Below are 25395 nucleotides of genomic sequence, written 5' to 3'. Positions count from 1 at the left end.
TTGTTTCCAGGTTCCGTTTGTCCCTTTACAGATGTTATCTCCCTTGGTGTAGGTAACAAACTATAAAGTATGGGGTTGAGGATAAGTGTGGAGCCTCTGAGGTCAGACCTGGTTCTGATTGTGACTACACTAGTTACTGGTTCTCCCACCCACTCTCTACTAGGTGACCTGAGATGAGCCTTAACCTTTCTAAGGCTGAGTTTCCTCATCTGTAACATGGATGGGTACTGTCATTGTAGGGCTAGAATGAGACAAAGCATTAGGTGCTCAGCATAGTATCTGGACATGGAAGGTGTTCTGGAAATGATGGCAGTGATGATGGAGATGGTGGTGATTGATTCTGCTTCGTGGGCCATCTCTTCTGTTACCAAAGGTTTTTGTAGTGGTGAATACTTTCTGGAGTAGACTGTGGTGTAACATTCTGAATTGGATATAAGGTAAAGTTTGGGATTCCCTTTATTTTGTAGTCATGTAAATCAGTAAATTGCCTCATAATTTAAATACTATAGTATTCTCAAATTATATGTTGTAACTTTTTATATACTTTAAAACCTTGATTTTAATTGGAAATACATTGGTTGATGAAAGGCTTTGATACTAACAACTTTCATGAGCCTTTTAAGTTTTTGTTGCATTTAAATATAATGTACTTTTTGCTTTTCAAGTGGAGAAACTGAGGTAGGAAGTAGGGATGGACTTTTGTCCAAGGGCCAAATAGTAAATATTTTAGGCTTTGTGGGCCACACAGTCTTTTTTGCAGCTCTGCTCAACTCTGCTATTGCGGCACAGAAGCCACCATCGACAATTCACAAATGGACGGGCTTGGCATGGTACAATGAAATTGTATTTATAATAACAGATGATGGGCCATAGTTTGTGCACCCCTGGACTAAAGAAACATATTCAGTTCTGTCTCACTGTAAAGCCCTACCTTGGTCCTACATCTCTCTCTGTAGGCTAATGTAGATTTATTAAAGGTTGGTTTTCCCATGGGCTTTATCCTCATTCTTCTTTTCACATAACACTTCCTTTACCATAAAATGATTCATATATACACATCTTCAGTTGAATTGTTTCCCAATCTCTAAATTAGTATAGCTGCCTGCCTTCCAACTTCTCTCCAAGAATATCCCAACAAGCCCCTTAACATGTCTGATACTGATTTTAGTACTGTAGCCTTCAAAATCAGACTGTAGTCTTTTTATGTGTTCACTCATCTATTACCCAAGTGGGAAACATAGATATTCCCTTAACTCCTCCCTCATCCTCTTTATTCTGCCCCCTCGAAATCTTTACTCTCTCCCCTTCTCTCCATCCCTACCACCACTTCTTTATTCAGACACTCATCATATACGTGGACTGTTGCAAATCATCTCACAGCTTCAGAGCTCCCTATGTCTAGCCTCTGTCTCCTTCCAGTCTGCCTCTCGTTTTGCTGCTAGAGTGATCCTGTTTTTAGTACATTTGATCATGCCACTTCCTGCTTAAAACCCCTCAGTTCTTTAGTCTCTGTGGTTTAAAGCCTAACCTTGGTATAAAAGTCAATTCAATAGAGAGGTATTGCCTCCTTACTGTGACAGTCTGAGATGTTGTGCTGCACCCACCCTGCAGTACGCCAGCCTTCTCAGAGGACAGTTCCTAACTGTTCTACATAGTTCCTTTCTCTTCTTCTGGCTAACTTTGGTTTATTCTTTAGTTTTCACCTTAGGCTTTGCATCTTTCTCAAACACCCCATCTCCATATTTGCCTTAGCTGCTTTTCCTGCCTCCTACCTATTTTAATAGCACCCTTTATTTTCCCCTCAGATGAGCCATTACCACTTTATTATCAGCTGTGCTTGTGGCTCCAACTCCCACCTCTTTCAAGCTGCCCCTTGGAGGATAGATCCTGAATCTTTTATACCTTTGCCCCTAGCTTCTTGTACATCTGGGCTTGGACATTTTGAAGAGTGGTAAATATTCGTTAATAAAGAGGTGGGGACACATGTACATTTTTCTTTCCCTTTTGGGGGGTTCTTATTTCTACTCTTCCAGGGGAATTAAAAGCCTAAGGAAAGCGGCAAAAGGAAAAGATCCTTGGGCCAGGGTCTGTGGTACAAAGAATGCACAGTGGACAGGCCTGGGGCTTAGAACTGTCCCCTTGTATGCTCTTCATGGCCTGGCAGCTCACTCCCTAGAGCAGTGGTGCTTCAAAGAATGTATGCATGTCTGATGAATACCTACTGCCCACTATCCCCACCCGGTTAGCTGTAGGGGCAGCAGATGTTAATATCCTGTTGATTCTTCTGCATGTATATTTCTTCTTTGCATTTCTAGTCATTTCTCCCACCGGACATTTTCTCCCTGCTCTTTCCATTTCAGAGTTCTTCATGATGATTCTTCTAATGTCTTGTCTTATTTCCCTTCTTCTGAGAGAGGGGCTCTAGATGCAGCGAAGTTCAAATGATAATGATGTTAGCATCTCAGTGTGCAACTCTGGATGCTTTTGTACTTTCTAATAGAAATATTGATATACGTGAGGATTAGCAATCCAAATAAAATAGTGTACTTCAGATATGAGTTAAATTGGCTTTTATTTGTGAGAAATTACATTCTGAGTTTTAAGAAATTTTGAAATGAAACTTAAGTCTGTTAGCTAAGGGCTTACCTGCTGTGGTGAAGTGTACCCTTTGCTGTACCCCCCTCCTTTAGTACCCCGATTTCTTAGCTTTGCAGATAGTGACCTAGAAGTTCTATAAAGGCAGCATTTCTTGGGAGGAACTCCAAGTTGGCCCCTCTGGAAGGTGGGTTGGAAAATGGGGAGGAGGTACACATTTGTATTTCTCTGCAGTCAAATCAGAAAGGTTCAAACAATTATTTGCTGTCATATTTAGAGTACACTTTGCTGGTTTTGAGATTGAGTTTATGCAGATAGTTAGCTGGAGCCTCTAAAGAAGAAAGCTCTTTATTCTTAAGTGACTGCTTAGTAATCTACATAACAAATGAGCCATTTTGCTTCAGAGATGTGAAATAGGCATCTATAAGTGAATAGTTTTTGAAACTAAAGTTGTTAAGACAAAGTTCATCTTTTCACAGTAGGGTTTCTCCAGAAAACCCTCTTTACTCTATTGAAATGCAGCTAGTTTGCACTAGGAAAGCATATTCCAATAATAGGCCCATGCAATTAGCCTCTACTATAATGGAGTGGATGCTGGAATTTTTTTGTGTATTATTATCATCAATTGATGTTAGTCCCAGGGGAACCGCATAATAGCTAGAAAACCTTGATTGAGAGATGCAGACAAAGGTTTCTTATTCATAGGCGTGCTTTAGTTCTTGAAACTAAATAAATGTTAGGCTCTTAAATCTTATACTTTTTTGCTAACCATCTGTCGGTGGTTAAGATTAAGACTTGGTGCTTCAGAACGACGTCCTTATTCTGAATTAGAAGAAAATGTTGTCACTTCATTTAGTGCCGCATTCTTACGAGACCTTGTGTAGAAATGACACAGTGGTGTGCTGGTGAATGCTGAACAACCACCTATGGGGGGATAAAGCCCTGATTTGTAGCATTTACTGATTTTTGAGGTATAAATACTCCACCATGCCTGATTTCAGACTACAGATGGTGAGGTCACTGAACTTGAAGTTGGGAAGAGATGCATAATCAGTTGGCTTCAGCACACTGCCGAATTCACCTCAGCCACTAAATGTTTAAAATCTTACAGCCCGTACTTTTAATACTTGTCTCATTCCTGACTGTACTTTTGTCCTTTATTTTCTAAAAACTAGCCTTATGGATGTATAACTTAGGCTCAACAAAATGTGGCAGTTTCAGATGTACAGCTTGATGAGTTTTGTCGAATGTGTGCCCCACCACAGTCTTGGACCTATTGCCTCTTCTGTGTGCAGTCGCCAGATGGATTTCCCCAGATCTTGCTTTGCATCCACTGCTCACGTGTGCCATATACTGTCCATACGATAAAGTTCAGAATTCCGTAGCCTGGCGCTCAACCGTCTTGCCTCTTGTTGGCTTCTCTGGCCTTGTTTACTACGGCTTGGCTACGTGAATCTCTTATTAAAAAAAAAAAAAACCAAAAAAAAAAACTGTTCAGCTGGTTTCTGGCACAGTTCCTGTATCTGTCCCTCTGCTCGTATCTGTACCCTCCTTGCAACACTACTGTAACCTCACATTGCTTCTTCTCTTGACTGTCTTACCTTTCCGCAGATCTGGCTCACATCCCATTTTCTTCTTATACAATCAAGTCTTTAGTGATTACTCCCTCATCTGACCTATTGTACCACTGTTCGGCACTTAACTTTGCAACTTATATTGAAGTTCCAGGTTTTTTATGGAGTAATTTGGTCTTCCCTAGCAAAGTTGTAAACTATGATAGGGTAGAAAATGTCATACAGCTCAATTTTTAGCACGTGGCTTTGGTTAAAAAAAAAAAAGACTTAATAAGCGGTTCTTTTTAAAAATTTTTATTTTATTTTTGGCTGTGTTGGGTCTTCATTACTGCACGCAGGCTTTCTCTAATTGTGGCTTTGTTGTGGTGTGCAGGCTTCTCATTGTGGTGGCTTCTCTTTGTTGCAGAGCATGGTCTCTAGGCGCGCCTGCTTCAATTGTTGTGGCACGCGGGCTTTAGAGTGCAGGCCCAGTAGTTGTGCACGGGCTTAGTTTCTCCACGGCATGTGGCATCTTCCCGGACCAGGGCTCGAACCTGCGTCCTCTGCTTTGGCAGGGTGGATTCTTTTTTTGTGTGTGTGTGGTACGCGGGCCTCTCACTGTTGTGGCCTCTCCCATTGAGGAGCACCGGCTCCGGATGCACAGGCTCAGTGGCCATGGCTCACGGGCCAGCCGCTCCGCGGTATGTGGGATCTTCCCGGACCGGGACACGAACCTGTGTCCCCTGCATCGGCAGGCGGACTCTCAACCACTGCGCCACCAGGGAAGCCCAATAAGTGGTTCTTGATGACAGTAACCTTTTCAGTGGCTCTTACAAATCAGCTACCAACTCAGTGACACTGTTGGGGAGAATAGTACTGTGCTATATCATAGATCTCTTAGGGGATGAAAGTTTGGTTTGTCACAGAGTATAAATTTATAAATGGCCAGTAAAGTCTCTCAAAACCAGTGTTAGTCATTAAAATGCACAGTGGAGCTTTTATATCTGCCTTGAACATTCATCCAAAGGTGGTTAGCATCATGGACTTTGAACTTTTGGCAAGATTTAAACATTTAAAGTAGGTCCCCAAAGAAAATTCTTTGTTCCTTTCAACCAGCTTTATTTCACTTTTTGGAGTCCTAGTAAGAAGTCAGTAGGGTGTATCTCATTGATTTCCTTCCTGTTCCAGGAAGCCATATTACGGTATTCTGAAAGAACTTTTGTGTCTTTTTCAGTAACTTTACTATAAGATTGTTTTCTTTTTCTTTTACTTTCTCTGTGCAGATGTGCTTTGTAGAAATCTGACATTGAAAGATAACCTAACAAATATTTAGGACAGTTATAGGTGCCTTTCTCTATTTCACAGTCTACCTTGCTGGTTTCTTTTCTTCCATCCTTTAAATAATGGATTTACTCAGGTTCCTCATCTTTTGGTAGCTGCCATGCCTTTCTTGGGTGATTTCATCTATTAGTGCCCAAATACAAGTGTCTCCAAATTTTAAAAATTCCATTATCTCTTGAGTTCCAGTCTTGGATAGGCAAATGCCTACTGGATATCTCCTATTACCTGGCCTTCAGAGACCACAGATTCAGCATGTCCTAAAGGGGACTTCTACAAGTCTAATGCCCTCGCTTACTGCTGATGCTCTCTTGCTGAATGGTATCACCATCCCCAAATAACTGAAGCCTAAAACCTTGGAATCATCCTTGCCATGTCCCTCTTCCCTCACCTTCCGTATCAGTCAGATTCACCTCAAACATTTCCCTTAAATCCTTTTCCTTAACTCTGTTTGAAGTCAGGCTAACCTCATGCTTTGTTGGGAGGGTGACTTCCCCACTCCCCAAGTCTTTAATTGGTGAACTAAGAGCAGATCCACTTCCCTGGCTTCAGATTAACCAAGCTCATGAGTCTGAAATTGGAAAGCTAGTATATAATTTTCAGTGTGTTCTCTCCTAGACATAGCCAGGAGCCCATACCATAATTAGAGAAAGTTATCTGAGAAGGAATCAGAACAAAAGCTAAATCAAGTGTTTAATGGCTTGTCACGATCAGATGATACCCATCAGATGATACCACCGTCTCATAACAGGGAGATCCCTTGTGACCGAAAATCTCATCTATGAGCAAAGGCTCCTCCTCTCCTGCCTAGTTGCTTCAGTGGCCCCTGCCAGCCTTTCTCTTTTTTTTAATAATTCTTCAGTGCTTGCAGGGGAGACCACTGCTGTTGAATACCTTGTTTCTTTACATGTATGAATACATTCTTTCTGGCTCTGCTTGAATCTTGTTTTGTGGCAAACCAGGCTTTCTCTTTTAGATGGCTTGCACCCCTCTCTTACTAGTCATTACGTGTTGATCTTGAGTTGAACTTTGAGGGCTTTCTTATTTCTTGTGTTTGGGGAAAACTTCGTTGTAGCTGCTGAGAGCAAAAGGCTAATCTCCCCTTGGGTTCAGCTGTCAACGTTACCTCCTGAAAACACCCTCTCCCTTCCCCACCCTCCTGGGTTTGGAGCATCCTCTGTATGCCTCCTTAGCACCTCTGGGTAACCCTTATCATAGCACTCATTTATTTCACCGTTTGGTAGTTGGTTGCCTGTCTGTTTCCCCACAAGAACTTGAGCTGTCCGAGGGCCGATCCCACTGTCTAGCATGGTGCCTGGCACCCATTTACATAATTCACTTTAACCAGTGTTTGTTGAACACCCACCATAAGCCAGACAAAGAATAAGTCAGATAAGGTTCCCTGCCATCTTGGAACTTAGATTTTCTGGAGGTGAGGGAGGATGTAAACAGACAACATAGTACTGTGGTAAGACATACAAGGAAACAGATGGTGGGCTGAAGTAGAGAATAGTTGGGGGTCTGTTGGGTATGTACTTCAGGTGATGAGAAAGATTGCTGAGGAAGTGGCATTTAAGACACACCATAAAGGATAAGAAGGAGCAAACTATCTGTAGAAACAGAGAAGTCAGGGCTAGCCAGAAGTAGCCATTGAAAGGGCCCTGAGGAGGGCAAGAGCTTGTGTTTCAGGAAATGAAAGACCAGTGTAGCTAGAAACGGAGGAAGAATGGGGCATGAATGTACTGTGTTGGTCATATTATGGGCTCGGATGAGTGAAATAAGACAACTGTTGATACAGTGATTCACATAGGTTAAGATTTGTTTGGAACTAGTACTTGGTTATTTGTTAGAACTTGTGATTGTAAGTTTTCTTTTTACATATTCCTTTCTGGAAAGTGAATTTTCACAAATAATGATTGAAAGAGAACTGAGAATTGCAGCCTTCCGTGAAACATAGCCTACAATTGGCCAAACACTCATAGGAAGTTCCTCTTTATGCCTAAATTTCTATCCCTAGGGAACCTATAGTACAGCCAGATAAGCCTTCTATATCATACTGAGAATTTTCACTTAGTCTTACTGACTATCATTATTTTCTGCTGGTTGATCTACTATTTCAGCACAACTCTTGAGATAAGTATTATTAATTTAATATGATATCCTCATCTGAAGACCAATTCAGGATAAGCATAGCTGATTTAAACTTGTATGAGTACATTTTGTTTTGTACTCATGAATTTTGAATTATAATGATGGATGTAACTTTAAAATACTATTTTAAAAACTATATTTTGGGGACTTCCCTGGTGGCGCAGTGGTTAAGAATCTGCCTACCAATGTAGGGGACATGGGTTCGAGCCCTGGTCCAGGAAGATCCTACATGCTACGGAAGAACTAAGCCTCTGCGCCACAACTGCTGAGCCTGCACTCTTGAGCCCACGTGCCACAACTACTGAAGCCCGCATGTCTAGAGCCCATGCTCTGCAACAAGAGAAGCCACTGCAATGAGAAGCCCGCGCACCGCGACAGAGTAGCCCTGGCTTGCCGCAGCTAGAGAAAGCCCATGCGCAGCAACAAAGACCCAATGCAGCCATAAACAAATAGATAAATCTATATTTTTAAAAACTATATATTTTTAAAAACTATTGTTTGGATTTTTGGTAGGTGCAAGACTACTTTCCTTCCCTTCTCATCCATTTTGTGCCTTTCTCTGCCCAGGTTGCTTAAGCATTATTGGGCTTAATGGGAAGCAGAATCCTGAGTAGATAGACAATGAGTAGCAGCTCTACCACTCACCAACAATCTTACCTTGGAAGGTGTCACAAACTGGACATATCTTCATCTTTATAGTGGAAAAAGTACCTGCATGATAGGCATTGAGAAGATTAAATGAAGTAACATATGTATGATACTAACATCTCTTGGTAGAGGCTTGGTAAGTATTTGGCACCTATTAATCTTCAACCACCCTGTGCGTAAATATGATTATCTCCACTTTTGTACAGGTGGGAAAAGCAAGCCTTAGAGAACATTCACTTGCTCTAGGCTGGTGCTTCTCAAACTTTTATGTGCACACAAATTAATGGGGAATATTTTTAAAATGCAGATACCGGTTCAGTTAGTCTGAAATGGGACCCAGTTTCTGCATTTCTGACAAGTTTACCACCTTGAGTAGTTAGACCCTAGGCTGCTTACCTAGAAAGTGGTGGAGCTGGGCCTGAAACCTAGGTTTGCTCTATTCCAAAGCCTTCCACCATCCAGAGAACTTCCCTAACTCTCACCAGTGGAACAGGAGTTTTATTGAGGGACCTGTAAGTTGGTTATTTAATAATTTCTTAGACTAGTGAGAATCTGAAGTTGTATTTTATTCATTAGTTCAACATTTACTTAGAATGTTTAATGTGCTGTATCCCCTTTTTAAAAAAGTGTAGGGCTAGAATAAAAATGGGGGAATATTACTTCATATTGTTTATTGGACAATTATTTGGTGTCTCATCACCTTACACTTAAATGTCCCATGTTGCTCTTACCCCACCCCCAATCTGCTCCTCTTCCTGCCTTCCCTTTTACTTTTGTTAGAACAGTGTCATCTACCTCAACAGATACTCTTGAGTCCTCTCTCCCCTCACGTATAATTAGTCATGAAGTTCTTTCAGTTCTCAGAATCTCGTTGAAATGTGGCTTCCTCTCCAGCCCCCTGCTCCCTGTCAGCTCTTACCTGTTCTTGCTCATCAGATCCCAGCTGGCCTTCCTCCCATCATGGTCTCCCAGACTGCTCCGCAGTGTCACTGGAGTTAGTCTTCCTAAATCAAGACAAGTCTGAGCATGCTACACCCCTCTCCAAAAGCTCTGGTCTGTGTAGACAATGCTGGATGGCTAACAGCACAGACTTGAACTAGCCTGCCTGGGTTTCATCCCTAGCTCTACAACTTACTGGCTGTGTGAGCCTGAGCAGGTTACTTAGCCTGTCTTTGTAATAATAACTTGTCTCCCTGGGCTGTTGTAAGGGTTATAAGTTAGTACAAAAGGCTTAGAATGGTGTTCAGTGCATTGTAACTGCTGAAAGGGCTAGCTGTTGTTAATATTGGTGACTAAAGGGGAAGTAGCAATTTTAAAATTCAGAAGGGGCTGCACCAGCATAGAAGTTGGGCTGAATGCTATCTTTGGAACAAATTATAGGTTAATAATCTCCTCATTGGCAATTGCTAACGTCAATATATTAAGGACCTAGGCATATTAAAGGTAAAAAGTCATTGTGTACTTAACTCTTCTCAAAATTGAAGAGCTGTATTTTCAGCTTTGTAGGTTAGTAACTAAGGTAGATTAGACTAATAGATGTACCTTGTTAAATCTGAGGTTATTGTTTTGGAAGTATTAATGATAATAGCAAATACTGAGCCTTTCCTTAATCCTATGATATATTTACTATTACTCCCTTTATACATTGAGGAAGACCAAGGCACAGAGAGGTTAAATGGTCTGCCCAAGACCCATATGGCATCTTGAGATTCAAACTAATGAGCCCACTCTCTAACCACTAGAATTCCAGACTTACTGTGAAATCTCTGTTCCTGGAAAAGAGCCATCTTCCTTTGGGGAAGTGGTACTCTGCAACTGAGTGATCTGGTGAAACTGAGTGGCAGAGGTAAGTAGGACTTCTCTGCCATCCTGTCAGTCTCCAGCATGTGCCCCTGAAGTCCTGGATTTTACTCGGTAAATAATGCTGATGTTGGATATTCTCTGTTTCTTTTAAAGTGATATTAGTGGTTTTAGCAGAAAAATTCTTAACTACTCTTGGGCAGAATGCGGTCAGGTATTGATCCCTGTCTGGCTTCCTTCTGTCAGCTGGGATGTTCATGAGTCACCTTCCTTGGCAGTCCAGCCAGTGTCAGCTTGGGGAATGCATGGTACCTGATCAAGGCAAAGAGTGGGGCAGGTAAATTTACGAGGGGAAACATTCAAATACAGATATTCATCTTGATGGGTTTAAACATCAAGAGACAGTTCTGTCAGAATTGAGGGACAAATAATGATAGATACATTGGTTTCTTGTTTGCTTAGTTATTTAAGGTAGTGATTATTTCCTTGAGAAAAAATACTGAAAAGAAAAAATCTTTTAGTACTGTGTGGCTCAGCAGTGAATAATATTTACATGGTCATTACTACAAGATCTCTCATTTGTTTTAAATAATCAGGGGTAAACTGTGTGGCTTTTAGTGAGTTGGAGACTAACGTATTTCTTTAAATGTTAAATATCTGTTGTTGAAGTATTCAAATCTGTAATTCTTTTGTTAGAATTCATTATTTTGTATGCTGTAACAGCAAAAGTAGTTTGGTCTAAAGAGAACTATTTAAAATATCAGATTCACCCAAGAAATAAGAAATTAACTTCACATCCTAGTTGGGGCATAAGTTTAGACGTATAAAAGATTTAAGCATTTAGAGAAGTAGGTAAGATACTACTCCTGTCATTTAATTGAGTGATGCCATGTCAGACTAAACTTTCCTTGTTTTCAGCTTTTTCTGTCCAGGTTCTGGAGTTAACCTATTCGATGAGTTAAGTGAGATTTAATTGGCTAGCTTTGTCTTTGAGATAGTTAATGAAAGGTGCTTCATATCCTAGTGCGTTTTTGTTCATGAATCTTGGAGGGCCACCTTCACAGTCAGGTGTTGTGTTGGAGAGGCAAGAAGGAAGGTCAGCAGAGTGGATGCTTTTCCCTTGGGTAACCCAGCCAGGGCTGAAGTTGAATTGGTGAGAAAGAGCACTGGGCAATTTGAAGGGGGTAGTGTTTAAAGATTAACTTTGTTTCACTTTAAAAGCTTTAATGCCAATATTGTTGAGAGTATGAGGAAAACAGGTTGGCTCATATGACAGTGGTTAGAAAGTGACTGTATGTATCCTTTTTGAAAGACATTTAGGCACTATCAAAAGTACAGCAAGGGGCTTCCCTGGTGGCGCAGTGGTAGAGAGTCCGCCTGCCAATGCAGGGAACACGGGTTCGTGCCCCGGTCCGGGAGGATCCCATGTGCTGCAGAGCGGCTGGGCCCGTGAACCACGGCTGCTGAGCCTGCGCGTCCGGAGCCTGTGCTCCGCAACGGGAGAGGCCACAACAGTGAGAGGCCCGCGTACCGTGCAAAAAAAAAGTACAGCAAGATAGGCATACTGAGATGTTCATTGTAACAATGTAATAGCAAAACACTAACAGCAACCTACCTGCTCACTAATGGATGCTTAGTTATTTAACTTATGGTACATGGATATTGCACAGGCATTTTTTTAAAGGGAGCTATATGTACTAATATGTACTAATAAAGAGGTCCTCCATATATAACCTGAAGAAAGGTGTTTACAGAAGAGTTTACACCTGTGTGTCTGGCTGTACATGATGATGTTAATGTGTGTATATATAAACATTAATATAGACAATAGTAATATCTGGGCAGTGGGATTAGAGCGTTAAGGGAATGGGGAGGCTGCTTTATGCCCCACACACATTTTAAAAGAGAATTTTTTAAAAGCCTAGAACTCAGTGCTTCACCAATGAGGTTATTTAGTTGTACTGTAAGGCGTTCTCAGAACTGCACTCTTGCCCTGTGACTGTGCCGCCAGCAAACTGTTTGTCTCACTTAGTGGCACCTGAGCCTATCAATCCTACTTCTCCCCATGGTACAGACATGGGATAGGGAAACCTAATAGTTTTGTCACCTTTTCAAGGCCAAATTTTCTTACTATATATATACCCACTGTTGTGTATGTCTAGGTTTATATTCTCTTGTTTTGCTAAATAACCGATTTTCTTCCCCACATTGTTTAATTATTCAGGAAACACTCCTAGTGAGAACCTTGATTTTTTAACTTCTTAACTATAACAATCCAGCTTTTATTCTCTTTATTGTTTGTGTATATTTAAATCTCAAACTTCTGTTTACTTTAAATTATTAGGCTAGCTTCCATATCACATATTTATCACTCCCATGTCTCTTAATTGTACCTGACAACCCATTTTGTAGTCTGTATTAATCATTTCTGTTGGTCTTGAGCTAGCAAGTTTACTAACATAGGAAGAAAGCTTCCTTTCTCAGCTCTGTCACCTGTTACTTGTATGATGCTTAAAATAGCTGCAACCTCCCTTGTTGTATCACATTGCACACCTAGTTTACAGTCCACTTTCACCCCACATCTCTTGACTTTCCAGGGTTTTCTACTTAACTCAGTCACATTGGGGTTATTTTTCTTAGGGTAGGATGTTTCTTTAAAAGAAACTTTTTTTCTATTTTAAAATTTTATTTCTTTCGCTTATTTTCCTTATGGACTTTTTTTTTTTTTTTTTTTTTTTTTTTTTTTTTTGCAGTACGCGGGCCTCTCACTGTTGTGGCCTCTCCCGTCGCGGAGCACAGGCGCCGGACGCGCAGGCCCAGCGGCCATGGCTCACGGGGCCCAGCCGCTCCGCGGCATGTGGGGTGGATGTGGATCCTCCCGGACCGGGGCACGAACCCGTGTCCCCTGCATCGGCAGGCGGACTCTCAACCACTGCGCCACCAGGGAGGCCCTGGACTTTTTTTTTTAAGCAACATTTAAAGTTTCTGGTAATTTTTTATCCCATTTTTTTTATCCTAATTATTTATAAAGGTAATAAATGAAGGCAGCTTATAATGGCTACTTGAACATATCAGATAGGGTATTTGCCTACCAACTACCCTTTGATATAGTTTTTAAGCAGAATTTCAATCAAGAAGACACTGCTATTTTCTGTATCACTTTAGATTACTTTTTAATCCTTTTTTTATACTGTTTAGCCAAGCCTTTATTAAATTTCCAACAGATACTTGCTATATTACCTAAGTCTTCCAAATGGGTAATAGAAACTGGGCCCAATTGAATAAAAGCATGTTCGTTTGTTGTGGAATGCAGAGTTCTGTACATGGTGGATTGTGCTTTAATTTAGCATCCTATCCAGTGTATTCATCTGTAGTTGTTCTTTTTTCAGTATAAAATCTTGACAATGATCTTGAACCTGCTACTTATTCCTTTGTACATGTATTGCTTTAAAAAAAAGCCTGAGTCTGTGCTGCTCACTTCCCCCTTATAGTTTTTATGAAATCAGGGTTGTTATTAACATTTGACATCCACTCTGCCTAATGAACATGGAGTAGTAAAGGGAACGGCAGGCATTGGTCATTCATGTTCTGGGAAAGAACTAGGGAGTGAGGAGGCACTGAGACCAGGGCTTATAGAACAGTGATTTATAAGGGCAAGCCAATTGTTATCTTTCCCCCTTTGTTCTGGGTTTACAGGCATTTATATTTGAATTTTAAAGAGCTTGCTTTAAGAAATTTTCCTTGAGATTATTGAAGTCATAAAATTATGATGAGGAGTCGTTGGTCTCTAGAGACACAGAGTCGTAATTAGCCAGTGCAGAGAAGGAAAGGAAGAAGAGCCATGGCCTGGGTTGCAGACCTGGGTCTTTCCATCAGTAGTTCCATGACTTCAAGGTGTGTTGATTGTTCTTTTTTTTTTTTTTTTTTAAGAGTATGACCATATATCTAAGATCTCCTCCTTCTCATTTCTGTGATCCATTGTTTTTCACTCTTCCATAATCTTCATCTACTGAATGGGTAGCACTGCTTGGTATTTATTAATTTTCATGATATTTATTAATTTTCATACATCACCTTGCATTTGTAATATACTATATGTCACTTGGAGACTGCCAAAGAAAATATTTCCTTTAAAATGTCGCTGCTTACTGTGAATGACTCACATATGCCTTGATTAGAATATCTGTGGGTAGGGATTATCAAACACTTAGCTTAATTCTATTTTCATTGAGTGGCATTGTAGTCTGCATGTCAGGTGTTAGGGTAAAAACTGGTCTGCTGTATTTAAAATGAATAAAAGAAGTAAAGTTCTCAAGGATTTTCTGAGAAGAGAAGAACACTGGAAACATGATTACAAATACACTGCATAGATATTCCATAAAGCAATATTAGCTTCTTACTGAGAAGCTGCTTCATGATGCACTTTGCTCTGCACTGTGGATGGCTTGGTGAAGTAGCATACAACCCAGAAGGGGAGGTAGAATGTGTTTAAATAGATGTTTCCATTAGGATTTTGCAGATGGCCACCTGACTGTGGGGAATTCATCTCTGGGGAAATTATACGTTGCCTGGGACTTCGAAGTTTTCAGGTGCTATTGTCATCTATAATGTTGTGATTCATGTGTTTTTCTTCTCCAGCCTTCTGTGATTAGGTAGTCTGCCTTTGGAATGATAGCGTTCTTTCTTTTAATATGTCCTATCTTCTAAAAAAATTTTTTAACAGATTTTCTAGATCATTGGTTTGGATTTTCATTGCCGACTTGATGTCTCTGGGGTGTCCTGCATCTTGAGAATTTTGCAAGTCTTTATTTTTTCTCTGCAGTTCAAAGTTGTATTCCAAGTTTACAGATTTAAACTGGATGTTTGACCAGCTGATAGTCCTTTAGCAGTGAGTGTCCCCTATCCACATAAGTAGAGCGTAGTTAAATATATACAGTCTTCTGATTTAAAAAAAAGAAATGATAAGTATTGGAAATTAAATAAAAAGAAATAATGTCATTAAAATTTTCAAGTGTACACAAGATTAAAGATTACTTTAATGAATCCCCATTATCCAAATTAAAATTTTACAATTATCAGTATTTTCTCTCACATCTGTTTCTCTTCTTTATGAAATATTTTAGGGCAAATCCCAGATGTTGTCATTTAACATCTACACATATCAGTAGGCCCCTCTTAAAAATGTGAACATTTTCTTAAATAAACATAATGACATTATCACACTTAAGAAAATAAGCAGTTTTGGGGGAAGGTGATTTATTTTTAAAGTACTGTGAATCAAGCTGTAACAAACCGAATTCTGAAAAATAAGCTTTTCATTAACCTTTTATGAGTTATTTAAGAGTAATAATACTATTTAAGTAATATACTGTTAATTTATGTACATGGATTTGTACATCTTTAGTTAAAAATAAACAATGCTTTGTTGCCATAAAATAGCAAAGCATCAAAGTATATTAGGGACATCCCTGGTGGCGCAGTGGTTAGGAATCGCCTGCCAATGCAGGGGACACGTGTTCGAGCCCTGGCCCGGGAAGATCCCACATGCTGTGGAGCAACTAAGCCCGTGCACCACAACTACTGAGCCTGTGCTCTAGAGCCCGTGAGCCACAACTACTGAAGCCCATGCGCCTAGAGCCCGTGCTCCGCAACAAGAGAAGCCACCTCAGTAAGAAGCCCACACACCGCAACAAAGAGTAGCCTCCTCTCGCTGCAACTAGAGAAAGCCCACATGCAGCAAAAAAGACCCAATGCAGCCAAAAATAAATAACTAAAATAAAAAAAGAAAGTCCTGGGCTGCAGTTGTCCAACTTGAAATAAAGATCAAAAAAAAAAGAAAAGTTTGTATATTAAAGAGCTGTTGCTATTTTATCAATAGCCTTCTAAATATTTTGAGGTGTTTAATTGGAATTTGAACTTTTTAGAAAATGTAAATCTTATTTCTGTTTTGACTGTATTTTCTTGGTCTCAAGATGGCATCATTGTTTTTCCATATTTCCCTTTGCTTTTCTCTCTCTCTCTCACTTCTTCTGCAACTGGGTCATCTCTGACTATCTGACTGTATAAAACATTTTGTTGGGGTCGAATGGGGCTTAGATTTCTTATGTATCTTTCTGATACACTTGTTTTTTCTAAAACCTATTTGAAAAAATTATTTTCCATAACTTATGACTCTTAATTTTTCTTTTGAGTTTTTTACTTTATTATTTGGGAATCTGGTAGCAGAATAATGCATCTAGGGAAGAGCTAAGTTATAATGATTTTCCCATTTAACATTTACTTAGATCTTGCCAGTGTTTACTTTGGTTTCTGACATGGAAGCTTTAAATGAAAGCATAAACTTGAGAAGAGGAAAAAAAAAAAGCCCCAAAACTCCAAAGGCTAGTATGATTTACAGTCTGCTGGGTGGTAATGAACATGCTTGCTGTTTAACTTAATTTTTGCACTATCTTTGTAAAATTTAAGAAATACGTGCATGCTACTTTTTACTCCTTAGTGAGTCTTAAGTGTTCAGTATATCATAGTAAGTTGTCAAATTGTTTGCTTTACTTACTTCTGGACAATACTTATTTATTTTGAAGAGGCTATTTTTAAATAAGTGATAACTCCCTCACTCTGAAGTTGTTTGGTTTAGTTGTAAACCTGAAAACATACAGCTAAAAATTATGTATTTTATTTATTGGAGAATGTCTTGCTTAGAATTATTTACCCTTTTTAAAAAAAAAAATTCCATGAACTTTGGTTATCTGATTTTTGCACCCTACCATAGATACATTTGAAGGAATGGTAGCCCAGTGACGGCTCTCAAATGCAGCTAAAGAAGGAAGAGAAACTAGGAAAAGAACCTGCCAATCCCTTCAGCCTAACAGTATGGGAAATTTCTACTTCAGGAAATAAGTATATCCCTTACGGTTCCTAAGGGCATCGTTGTATTTTGTAGTACTGTATAGCAACTATTATTCATAATGATGACCTAACATCAAGAAAGGCTTAAGGGGCTTCCCTGGTGGCGCAGTGGTTGAGAGTCCGCCTGCCGATGCAGGGGATGCGGGTTCGTGCCCCGGTCCGGGAAGATCCCACATGCCACGGAGCGGCTGCGCCCGTGAGCCATGGCTGCTGAGCCTGCGCGTCTGGAGCCTGGGCTCCGCAACGGGAGAGGCCACAATAGTGAGAGGCCCGCGTACCGCAAAAAAAAAAAAGAAAGAAAGAAAAGAAAAGAAAAAGAAAGGCTTAAGGATATAGAAGGAAACTTAATTTTTTTAGATATTGTAAAAAAATAAAAAGTGTTGTTTAAGTAAATTTTTGTCACGTGGAAATTAATTTAGTCAGAGTTTGTATATTTATTTTACGCTAAAAAAATTGAATTCCTGGTTGTGTCTGACTCTGAGCCAGGTAGATACCTTTGTAGATAGATCATTTCATCTTCAACAGTTCTGTTTGTGAGGTAGTAACCCCTCCCCAAAGTAAAGAAGCCCCCCTTCCCTTTTTTTTTAGAGGTCAAGAAACAAACCCCAAGTTAAGCAGTTTACAAGGTGACTCCTTTTAAATCGCGAGTTTCCCAAGCTGCTTACAGTATATTGCCTCTTGGTTCGTCCATTTATACTTCAGATTTAGCGTGTTCAGAACTGAACTTAGCATCTTTGTTCCACTTTGCCCTTAATAGTATCACCTCATCTCTCCGACAAGCCTAAATCTATCCTTAGATCTCAGACTGGCAGCTTCAGTCTATGCCTGTCTTACAGCTTCATTCATGTGTTCATTTTATACGTATTGATTGGGTGCCTACTGTGTGCCAGTTACTCTTCTAGGCACTAGGAAATGGCAGTGAACAAAATAGACAATCCTATTGGCGCGCGGGCTTCAGTAGTTGTGGCTCACGGGCTCTAGAGCACAGGCTCAGTAGTTGGGGTACATGGGCTTAGTTGCATGCAGCAAGTGGGATCTTCCCGGACCAGGGCTCAAACCTGCGTGCCCTACATTGGCAGGTGGATTCTTAACCACTGTGCCACTAGGGGAGTCCCTCATAAGCTCTTAAGAGAGCTGCAGTAGCTAAGTTCTTCTAAATTGTCATGCTTGTTAAATGCTAAAGTTCTGATAACTGACTACATTAATTTTTCAGAAATTTTTTTTTTTTTTTTTTTAACGGTACGCGGGCCTCCCACTGCCGCGGCCTCTCCCGTTGCGGAGCACAGGCTCCGGACGCGCAGGCTCAGCGGCCATGGCTCACGGGCCCAGCCGCTCTGCGGCACGCGGGATCCTCCCGGACCGGGGCACGAACCCACGTCCCCTGCATCGGCAGGCGGACTCCCAACCACTGCGCCACCAGGGAAGCCCTAATTTTTCAGAACTTTTATTACGAAAAATTTCAAACTAGAGAGAACGATATAATGAAACCCCCACGTACCCTTCACTCAGATTCAGTAATTGTTGACTCAGGGCCTATGTCCTATCTTCTGTACCTCTCTCTCCTAACTCTTCCCACACGGGTTATTTTGAAGTAAATCCTGGACATACATTTTAATTAGTAAATATTTCAATTTATATCTCTAAAGGAGAAAGATTCTTTATAAACATAACCCCCACAGTATTATTTTTGTGATATTTTGTTCATTACTGGATTAGTGGACATACCATATTTTTATCAAGAAAACTAGGTAGTGAAGGTTGCCCGGTTTCTTCAACTTTTGTAATGTGATTAATCTCAAGGAGCGTTGGAAGTGGACTGGTCTGAACATGTGGATAGAAAGCCCACACAAATTGCTTTTACCTTCTTCACAGAAGCAGCCCGTTCTTTATCCTAGTTCCTTACTGCCATGGGCACAGCTCAGGGAGGCCACCTTCCATTATCTTACAAACTCACTATCAGCAAATTTAGGAAACAATGCTGTCTGAATCCTTGACCTGTTAACAGGCTTAGCCCTTGACCCCCTTTCTGGAAAATCCCAGAAGTATATAAAAATCATTTCTAAAATCCCGACAGACACGTTTTGCCAAGAATGTCAGTTATCTTTTGACGGCTTGGCATTAACCTTTAAATATTACATTGTGTAATCATAATGCCATTCAGGGAAAATAAGTTGGTGGGTGGCTGGCATTTTAGAAGTGAAATGAACTTGGATTCCTGGGAATGTTAATCATTATTCTACTGAAAATGCTGACATTCCTTAATAGTGAATTGCTAAGTAAGTAAAAAGCAGTATTTTACAAATAACTTAGAGGTGAGTAAAATGTGATTTTTATGGGTTTATTTAACATATTTTTACCAGAACGGTATCTGAAGGATATTTTATATTTTCAAGCTTTGAAAGTGAGAAAGTAATGAAGGAACCTTCTAGTGAGTTCCCACCAGGCTACTAGCCTGACCAGCACATCTCAGAAATAGATCATTGTAACCTGTCATTGTAACCTGCCTTCTCATTTGCCTTCCTTGCCCTTGACTTTGCAGCAGGGAGCAGAAAGAAACTCATGGCCTCTACCATAAATATACATGGTAACTAGTCAAGTAATTTTATATTTTTTGTGGGTAGGTCATTCATTCATGGTGATGGAATGGCTTATTTTTAATGCAGTGTTTTTCTTTCAACTAAACTTAAATTCTTTTTTTCCATCTGATTTAGTGTCTGTACCACTCCAAGGCAGCATAAATTTAGTACAGCTTCTTCATTTTGCCAACTTGGTAGAAGTTTTTAAAGGTTTCATTCAGTTTACTTTTAGCTTTTCGTATGAAATGGACTATAAGAACACTTTAATTTACAGTATAATGTGTAATTTAAGACAGACCCAGTGTATCTGGAATGTGGGTTATACCAGGGCTCATGGGAAAGAGGAGGTTTGGAGCCTTAATTTCTAAATCTCATTTTCACATGACCTTTTCGAAAGAAGAATCTTCTTTGAAAAGTAGGTAACAGCATAGACTAAATCCCAAACAGATCACAAAATGGAAGAAACCCAGACTTAACTGCATCTACATAAAAGATAGAAAAGATATCTTCAGTTTTCTAGAGGGGACATTCATGTGGATAACTTATAATTTTAAATGATTAATTAAGAGTAATTGCTGTAGATCAGTGTCATTCATAGCAAGTTAGGTCTGATTGATAGGGAATGCTGCTTTTACAGATTCTTATATTGTAAAATTAGTTTGACTTCTTTTGTTGAACTCATTTAATTCTCTACCTTACTCCATTATTATTCTTGCAAATTTATTTAGTTTAATGTCTGAGATATCTTTATATGTGGTACTACAGTGTATTCATTTTGACTACTTCTGGATACCCCAAGTTAAGCAGAAACATACATTAGAGGAGCTCTGGGTGGGGAGAAGACACTAGTAAACAATAATAGACACTAGTAGCAGCCTGTTGCATAAATGGCTTATAATTCTTTTTCCTATTGATAAATACTTAAATTATTTTCTTTTTTTTTTTTTTTTTTTTTTTTTTTTTTGTTACGTGGGCCTCTCACTGTTGTGGCCTCTCCCCTTGCGGAGCACAGGCTCCGGACGCACAGGCTCAGCAGCCATGGCTCACGGGCCTAGCCGCTCTGCGGCATGTGGGATCTTCCCGGACCGGGGCACGAACCCGTGTCCCCTGCATCGGCAGGCGGACTCTCAACCACTGCGCCACCAGGGAAGCCCAAATTATTTTCATTTTAAAAATTTAAATAAAAAATATCTGTACATGTATCAGATAGTCTTATATTTAGTAAACTTCTTTTATTAAATAGTAACATATGTACAAAAAGTGCACAAATCATTTTTGTAGCTCATTGATAAATGGAACTGTAAATAAAAGTGTAATCAGCACTCTAGAAGTCCCTCTCAAACCCCTTTCCAATGACCAGGCACCACTAGAGGGTGACCACTATCCTAATTTCTAACACCTTGATTCATTTAGCCTGTTTGAAATGTGTGTAGATGGAATCATATTGTATGTGCTCTTTGGTATCTGCTTTCTTTCACTTACTGTAATATCTTTGAGACTCATCCATTTACATGTACAGTTAATTTTTTATTGCTGTGTAATATTCTGTTGGGTGACTGTACCATAATTTATCCTTCTTACTGTCGATGAACTTTTGGGTTGTAACCTAATTTTTGGATATTACAAGTAGTGCTATACGAACATTCTTAAACGTGTTTTGGTGAACATAGGTATTCCTGTCTACTGGGAATAGTGCTGATGAGTGTGGGACATGCATGTGTGCAGCTTTACCGTGCCAACAGTTTTCCAGAGTGGTTGAAACCGTATCACACTCCCACCAGCAGTGTGTTTTTTGTTTTTTTAAAAATAACTTCAGAGAAGTAAAATTTGAGTAAAAGAGTAAATTCATTTTAAGTTTTAGAGTATAGTGCTAAATTTGTCCTCAGGAATACCAATTTATACTCCACTGAACACTGGGTTTTATCTAGCTCTTTCATCTTTATCAATTAATAGTGGAAAATATCTCATTTTTAAACTACTTTAATGAGTTGGACTTTTTATGGCTTAATTTCAGTTTTCTTTGCTTGGCTCTTCTGGTCTTTTCTTTTTAGCTTGTCCTTTGTCCTAACTTTATTTTTTATAATATAGAAGTTTTAAACGTGTGTGTGTGTGCTTGCATCTGCTGATTTTTCCCTCTGTGGTTTCTGGCTTTGGTGTCATTCTTAAGAAAGCCTTTTTATCCCCAAGGTTTTTGTTTGTTTTTTTGAGAACTTAATTATTTGTAATTAACTTTGTTTATTGTAACTAGATTTGACTTTTACTAACACAAGGGAGCTTTTTTGGTTGTTTTTGTTTTAAAACAATTTAAACATGTACTTTAATTTATTACATTAACATTAGCTTTGGAATATTTTGTAAGGAGGTGCTAGGAAGAATTTAGTACACCAAAGCATGCATGAATGTGTCATTTGACCATGAGAAATGAAGCCAATTTTCCAGTGTGGATACTATTTGAATCCTTTCAGTGTGCATGTTATTAAAATAGTTTTCAAAAAGAATGAGATCAAATAGACTGAATTATCTTATTATTTAATATCTCTAGTGGATACTGTTCATTGCTCTTGAGCAAGGACTTTGCCAAAAATACACCTGGCCTCTGTTCTGTGGCCTACAGGACAAAGGATTGGAGAGCCAAATACTTAATTTCAAGCCTTTAAAACTAACATTTTTCTCTATTTAAGAGATCACTTTAAATTTCTTTGCCTTTTTTCTTTTGTATAATAGTACACATAATTAAAATGTAATTTGCACTGGTGGTTGAGAAAGATGAGACCAGTCTGTCATATCTGGTTGTTGTTGTTGGTTTTTTTTTTTAAGGTTACAGTGGGATTTGAGAGCTCCCTAAAGCCCCCACCATCTAAAATTTTTCTCAGTAGAGTCATTATTGGGTTAGACCACAAAGCAGAGACAAAACAGATATTAAGCCAGTAGCCCTCTCTTCTGCTGATGTGGGTTGGTTTGGTTTCTATAATCGAATCTTAGTACCTTAAAGGGGTGGGTCTCGGGACAAGTAAATTTTTGAGGAAGGGAACACAGAAGTGTTAGTGCTCTGTGATTCCAGCCCCGAGCACATAAGAACCTAGAGGCCAGTCTCAAGGGGATGGAAAAGAGGGAGGAAAAGAGTAGGTGAAAATAAATACTACAGATAAGGTTTAAAAAAAAAATTTTTTTTTTTGCTTGTCTTTTGCCTTTGGCAATGCTACTTATAGCAAGGTTATATCACTAGTTATTTTGATTATTCTCTAAGCCAGGGAGAAAATTACGGGGACTTCCTTAGTAAATGTGTAATTTTAGGAGCACAGCATTTCCAGTTCAGGAGAATCGGTGTTTTGCTGAGTGCTTGAATTTGACTAAAGGGAATGCTGGATTTATGTTAAAGGGTCATTGGGGATAGGATGGGGTGGGGACAGTACAGAGGGGAGAAAAACTAAAATTAAGTGCCTATTTTTCATTTACTTATATATACAATGTGGTCTTACACATTTTACATACTTAACCCATTTAATCTTCACAGTGGTATGTAAAGTGGTGTTTTCCTGATTTGCAAAGGAGAACAAAAGGCTCAGGGCGTGAGTTTACATTATTTTGTCTAGGCTCAAACTCAGTATATGGCAGTTCTAGGATTTGAACACCAGCTTCTCTGAATCTAAAGCTCATTCATATTCTTTTCACAAAAGCGTATATTGCCTTTTAAATTACAAGAATTATTATTCATATTTTATATTTTATTGCTTTCATATAAAATGTTGATAACACTTTAAATGGCCTATCTTGAGGAAGCCATCTTTAGTTCTTCTGGGTAATATATAAAGCCTGTGTAATTTCCTTTACCTTCCACCTTAGCATCGAGAGTAAGCATGAGGTTACGATCCTAGGAGGACTCAATGAATTTGTAGTGAAGTTTTATGGACCACAAGGAAGTAAGTATATGTGTTGGTATGTGTTTTTTATTACAATCTTTTACTCTATTCCTTAATAGACAGTGAGAATATCAAGGGAGATGGTGATATGTGTAGTTTTTGAAAAGTAAATTTAATTCTAGAAGCAGTGAGGAAATCTTGCTTTTATCATAATTACTTTATATGCTTTTCTCTTTTATCTCTGTGTGACAGTATTAAACATGAATTGTGAATTCTGGGTTTTGTGGAAATGTTTTTTGTGGTTGTTTTTTGGGGGTGGGATGGGCATGGTATAGATTGAGACAGTAGGCTATTACTTACCAAATAACTGAACAGTGTTTGATACTTGAAAGAATCGGGTAAATTTCGGGGAGAAAATGAACCTTTGCTAACTCTAGATTTTTTAAAGAAAAGTATTATAATTGAACATAGAGTACCTACTAGTTATAGTAGTTAGTTACTTATAAGAGTTCCCTGACTCTTGAAGGAATTAATTTGCAAGGTTCTCAAAACAGGTTAGGATTTAATGTTTAACTTACATTCAGATTTATCTTCTGATTTGGAGGCACAATCCTAATGTTTAACTTCTTTGCTTTTATTTCAGCACCATATGAAGGTGGAGTATGGAAAGTTAGAGTGGATCTTCCTGATAAATACCCTTTCAAATCTCCATCTATAGGTATGTAACTACCCAGTTTCTCTCCTTAGAGAGTTTTGAAATGGAAAAAAAAAAATCCTAGGTTTTATGGGAGATCATTAATTCCAGAAATATTAACTTAACTGAATTTTTTCCTTTTTTGGCTTAGGTTAATTAGTAATTTGGGGGGGGTACTTCCATAGTGTGATAGAAGATGTTTAAATATACCCTTTGCATGCTTGTAATGACTATAACTCTAGATTTTTCTGTCTGTTAGGGTCAGATTAAACAATTTTAAGACCCACTGTTCATTCAGGCTATTAGCAGTAAAATAATAAACATCTTAAATCTCATTTTAAATGCCAGATTGTTGGAATTAATATTTTACAGTGCCTATTCTAATTCTGCCATTTAAAAATCCCGTGTATATCCTACTTTACTTTTGTTCACTCCAACTCTGGGTACCCTTTTCCATTCTCTACATTCTCAATCTTTTTAGCCCTCTAAACAGCTAAAGAAAGTAGAGAAGAAACCTCAGTGGGGTTGTATAAAGGGTATTTTTTTCCTCACCTTCATCTTCTGCCCTAATCGGTGATATTAACCTATTACCCCTGTTAAGGCATTTAGTGACAATTTAGGTATTTTAGCATCAGATGCTATAGAGGTATATTTGATTGAAGATTGATAACCTTTAAATATTTTTTACTGTAGAATGGTAGTAACTTAGCTAACTTAAGCCAACTTTTAAACATTTCATTCTGTAGATGATTTTAAAATGTTATAAAATATTGACCAATTTTAAGAAGGAAGAAGAAAATAAAATTGGAATATATTAAAGCATTCTCTGTCACACTGAATCTCATGTTCAGAATTGTTAGTTTCAGATATCTTGCTACTGCTGTGGGCTTGTCTTCAGAGCTAATGCCAGAACTCTTGGAATTTAGACTGCCCTACCACCCCAAAAGGGTTTTTTAAAAGAGGTGGACCAAAGACATTCTGAGCTTTATGTTTTGATTCTAGGCCCCCACATTTCTGTCTCGGATAAATAATGCAGGAACGTTAGAATAGTCACAGGCTAATTCCCAGTCAGATGCAACGGCCTAGCCCCCTGACATCTAGCTACTTTATATGTTTTAGAATTTCATGCTATAAAAATACTACAGAGCATCTATATCCCTTCTTAGGCTGGGATTCTTAGTGCTCATTTTAAGAATAAACTGGTGATTTCCTCTTAAGGGCCCTTAAGTTGAGTTTTTAAACTCAGTAATTGAGAAGATACTTTATGGATAATT

At 39.0% G+C, this 25395-nt stretch overlaps 1 protein-coding gene across 1 annotated transcript in view; it reads left to right on the top strand.

Annotated features, from left to right (window-relative positions):
• Window positions 1-25395, top strand: part of UBE2H (ubiquitin conjugating enzyme E2 H) — a 107010-nt gene that overhangs the window by 38562 nt on the left and 43053 nt on the right. The window contains exons 2-3 of the mRNA XM_081243795.1: window positions 23411-23487; window positions 24071-24145. Of these exons, the coding sequence (XP_081099921.1) occupies window positions 23411-23487; window positions 24071-24145 (152 nt within the window). The remainder of the gene's footprint in view (window positions 1-23410; window positions 23488-24070; window positions 24146-25395) is intronic.

Source organism: Mesoplodon bidens (assembly GCF_964165515.1).
Source record: "Mesoplodon bidens genome assembly, chromosome: 9".
NCBI lineage: Eukaryota > Metazoa > Chordata > Mammalia > Artiodactyla > Ziphiidae > Mesoplodon > Mesoplodon bidens.
The sequence above is the reverse complement of the archived record's forward strand: the minus strand, read 5'-3'. Positions and strand labels throughout refer to the sequence as shown.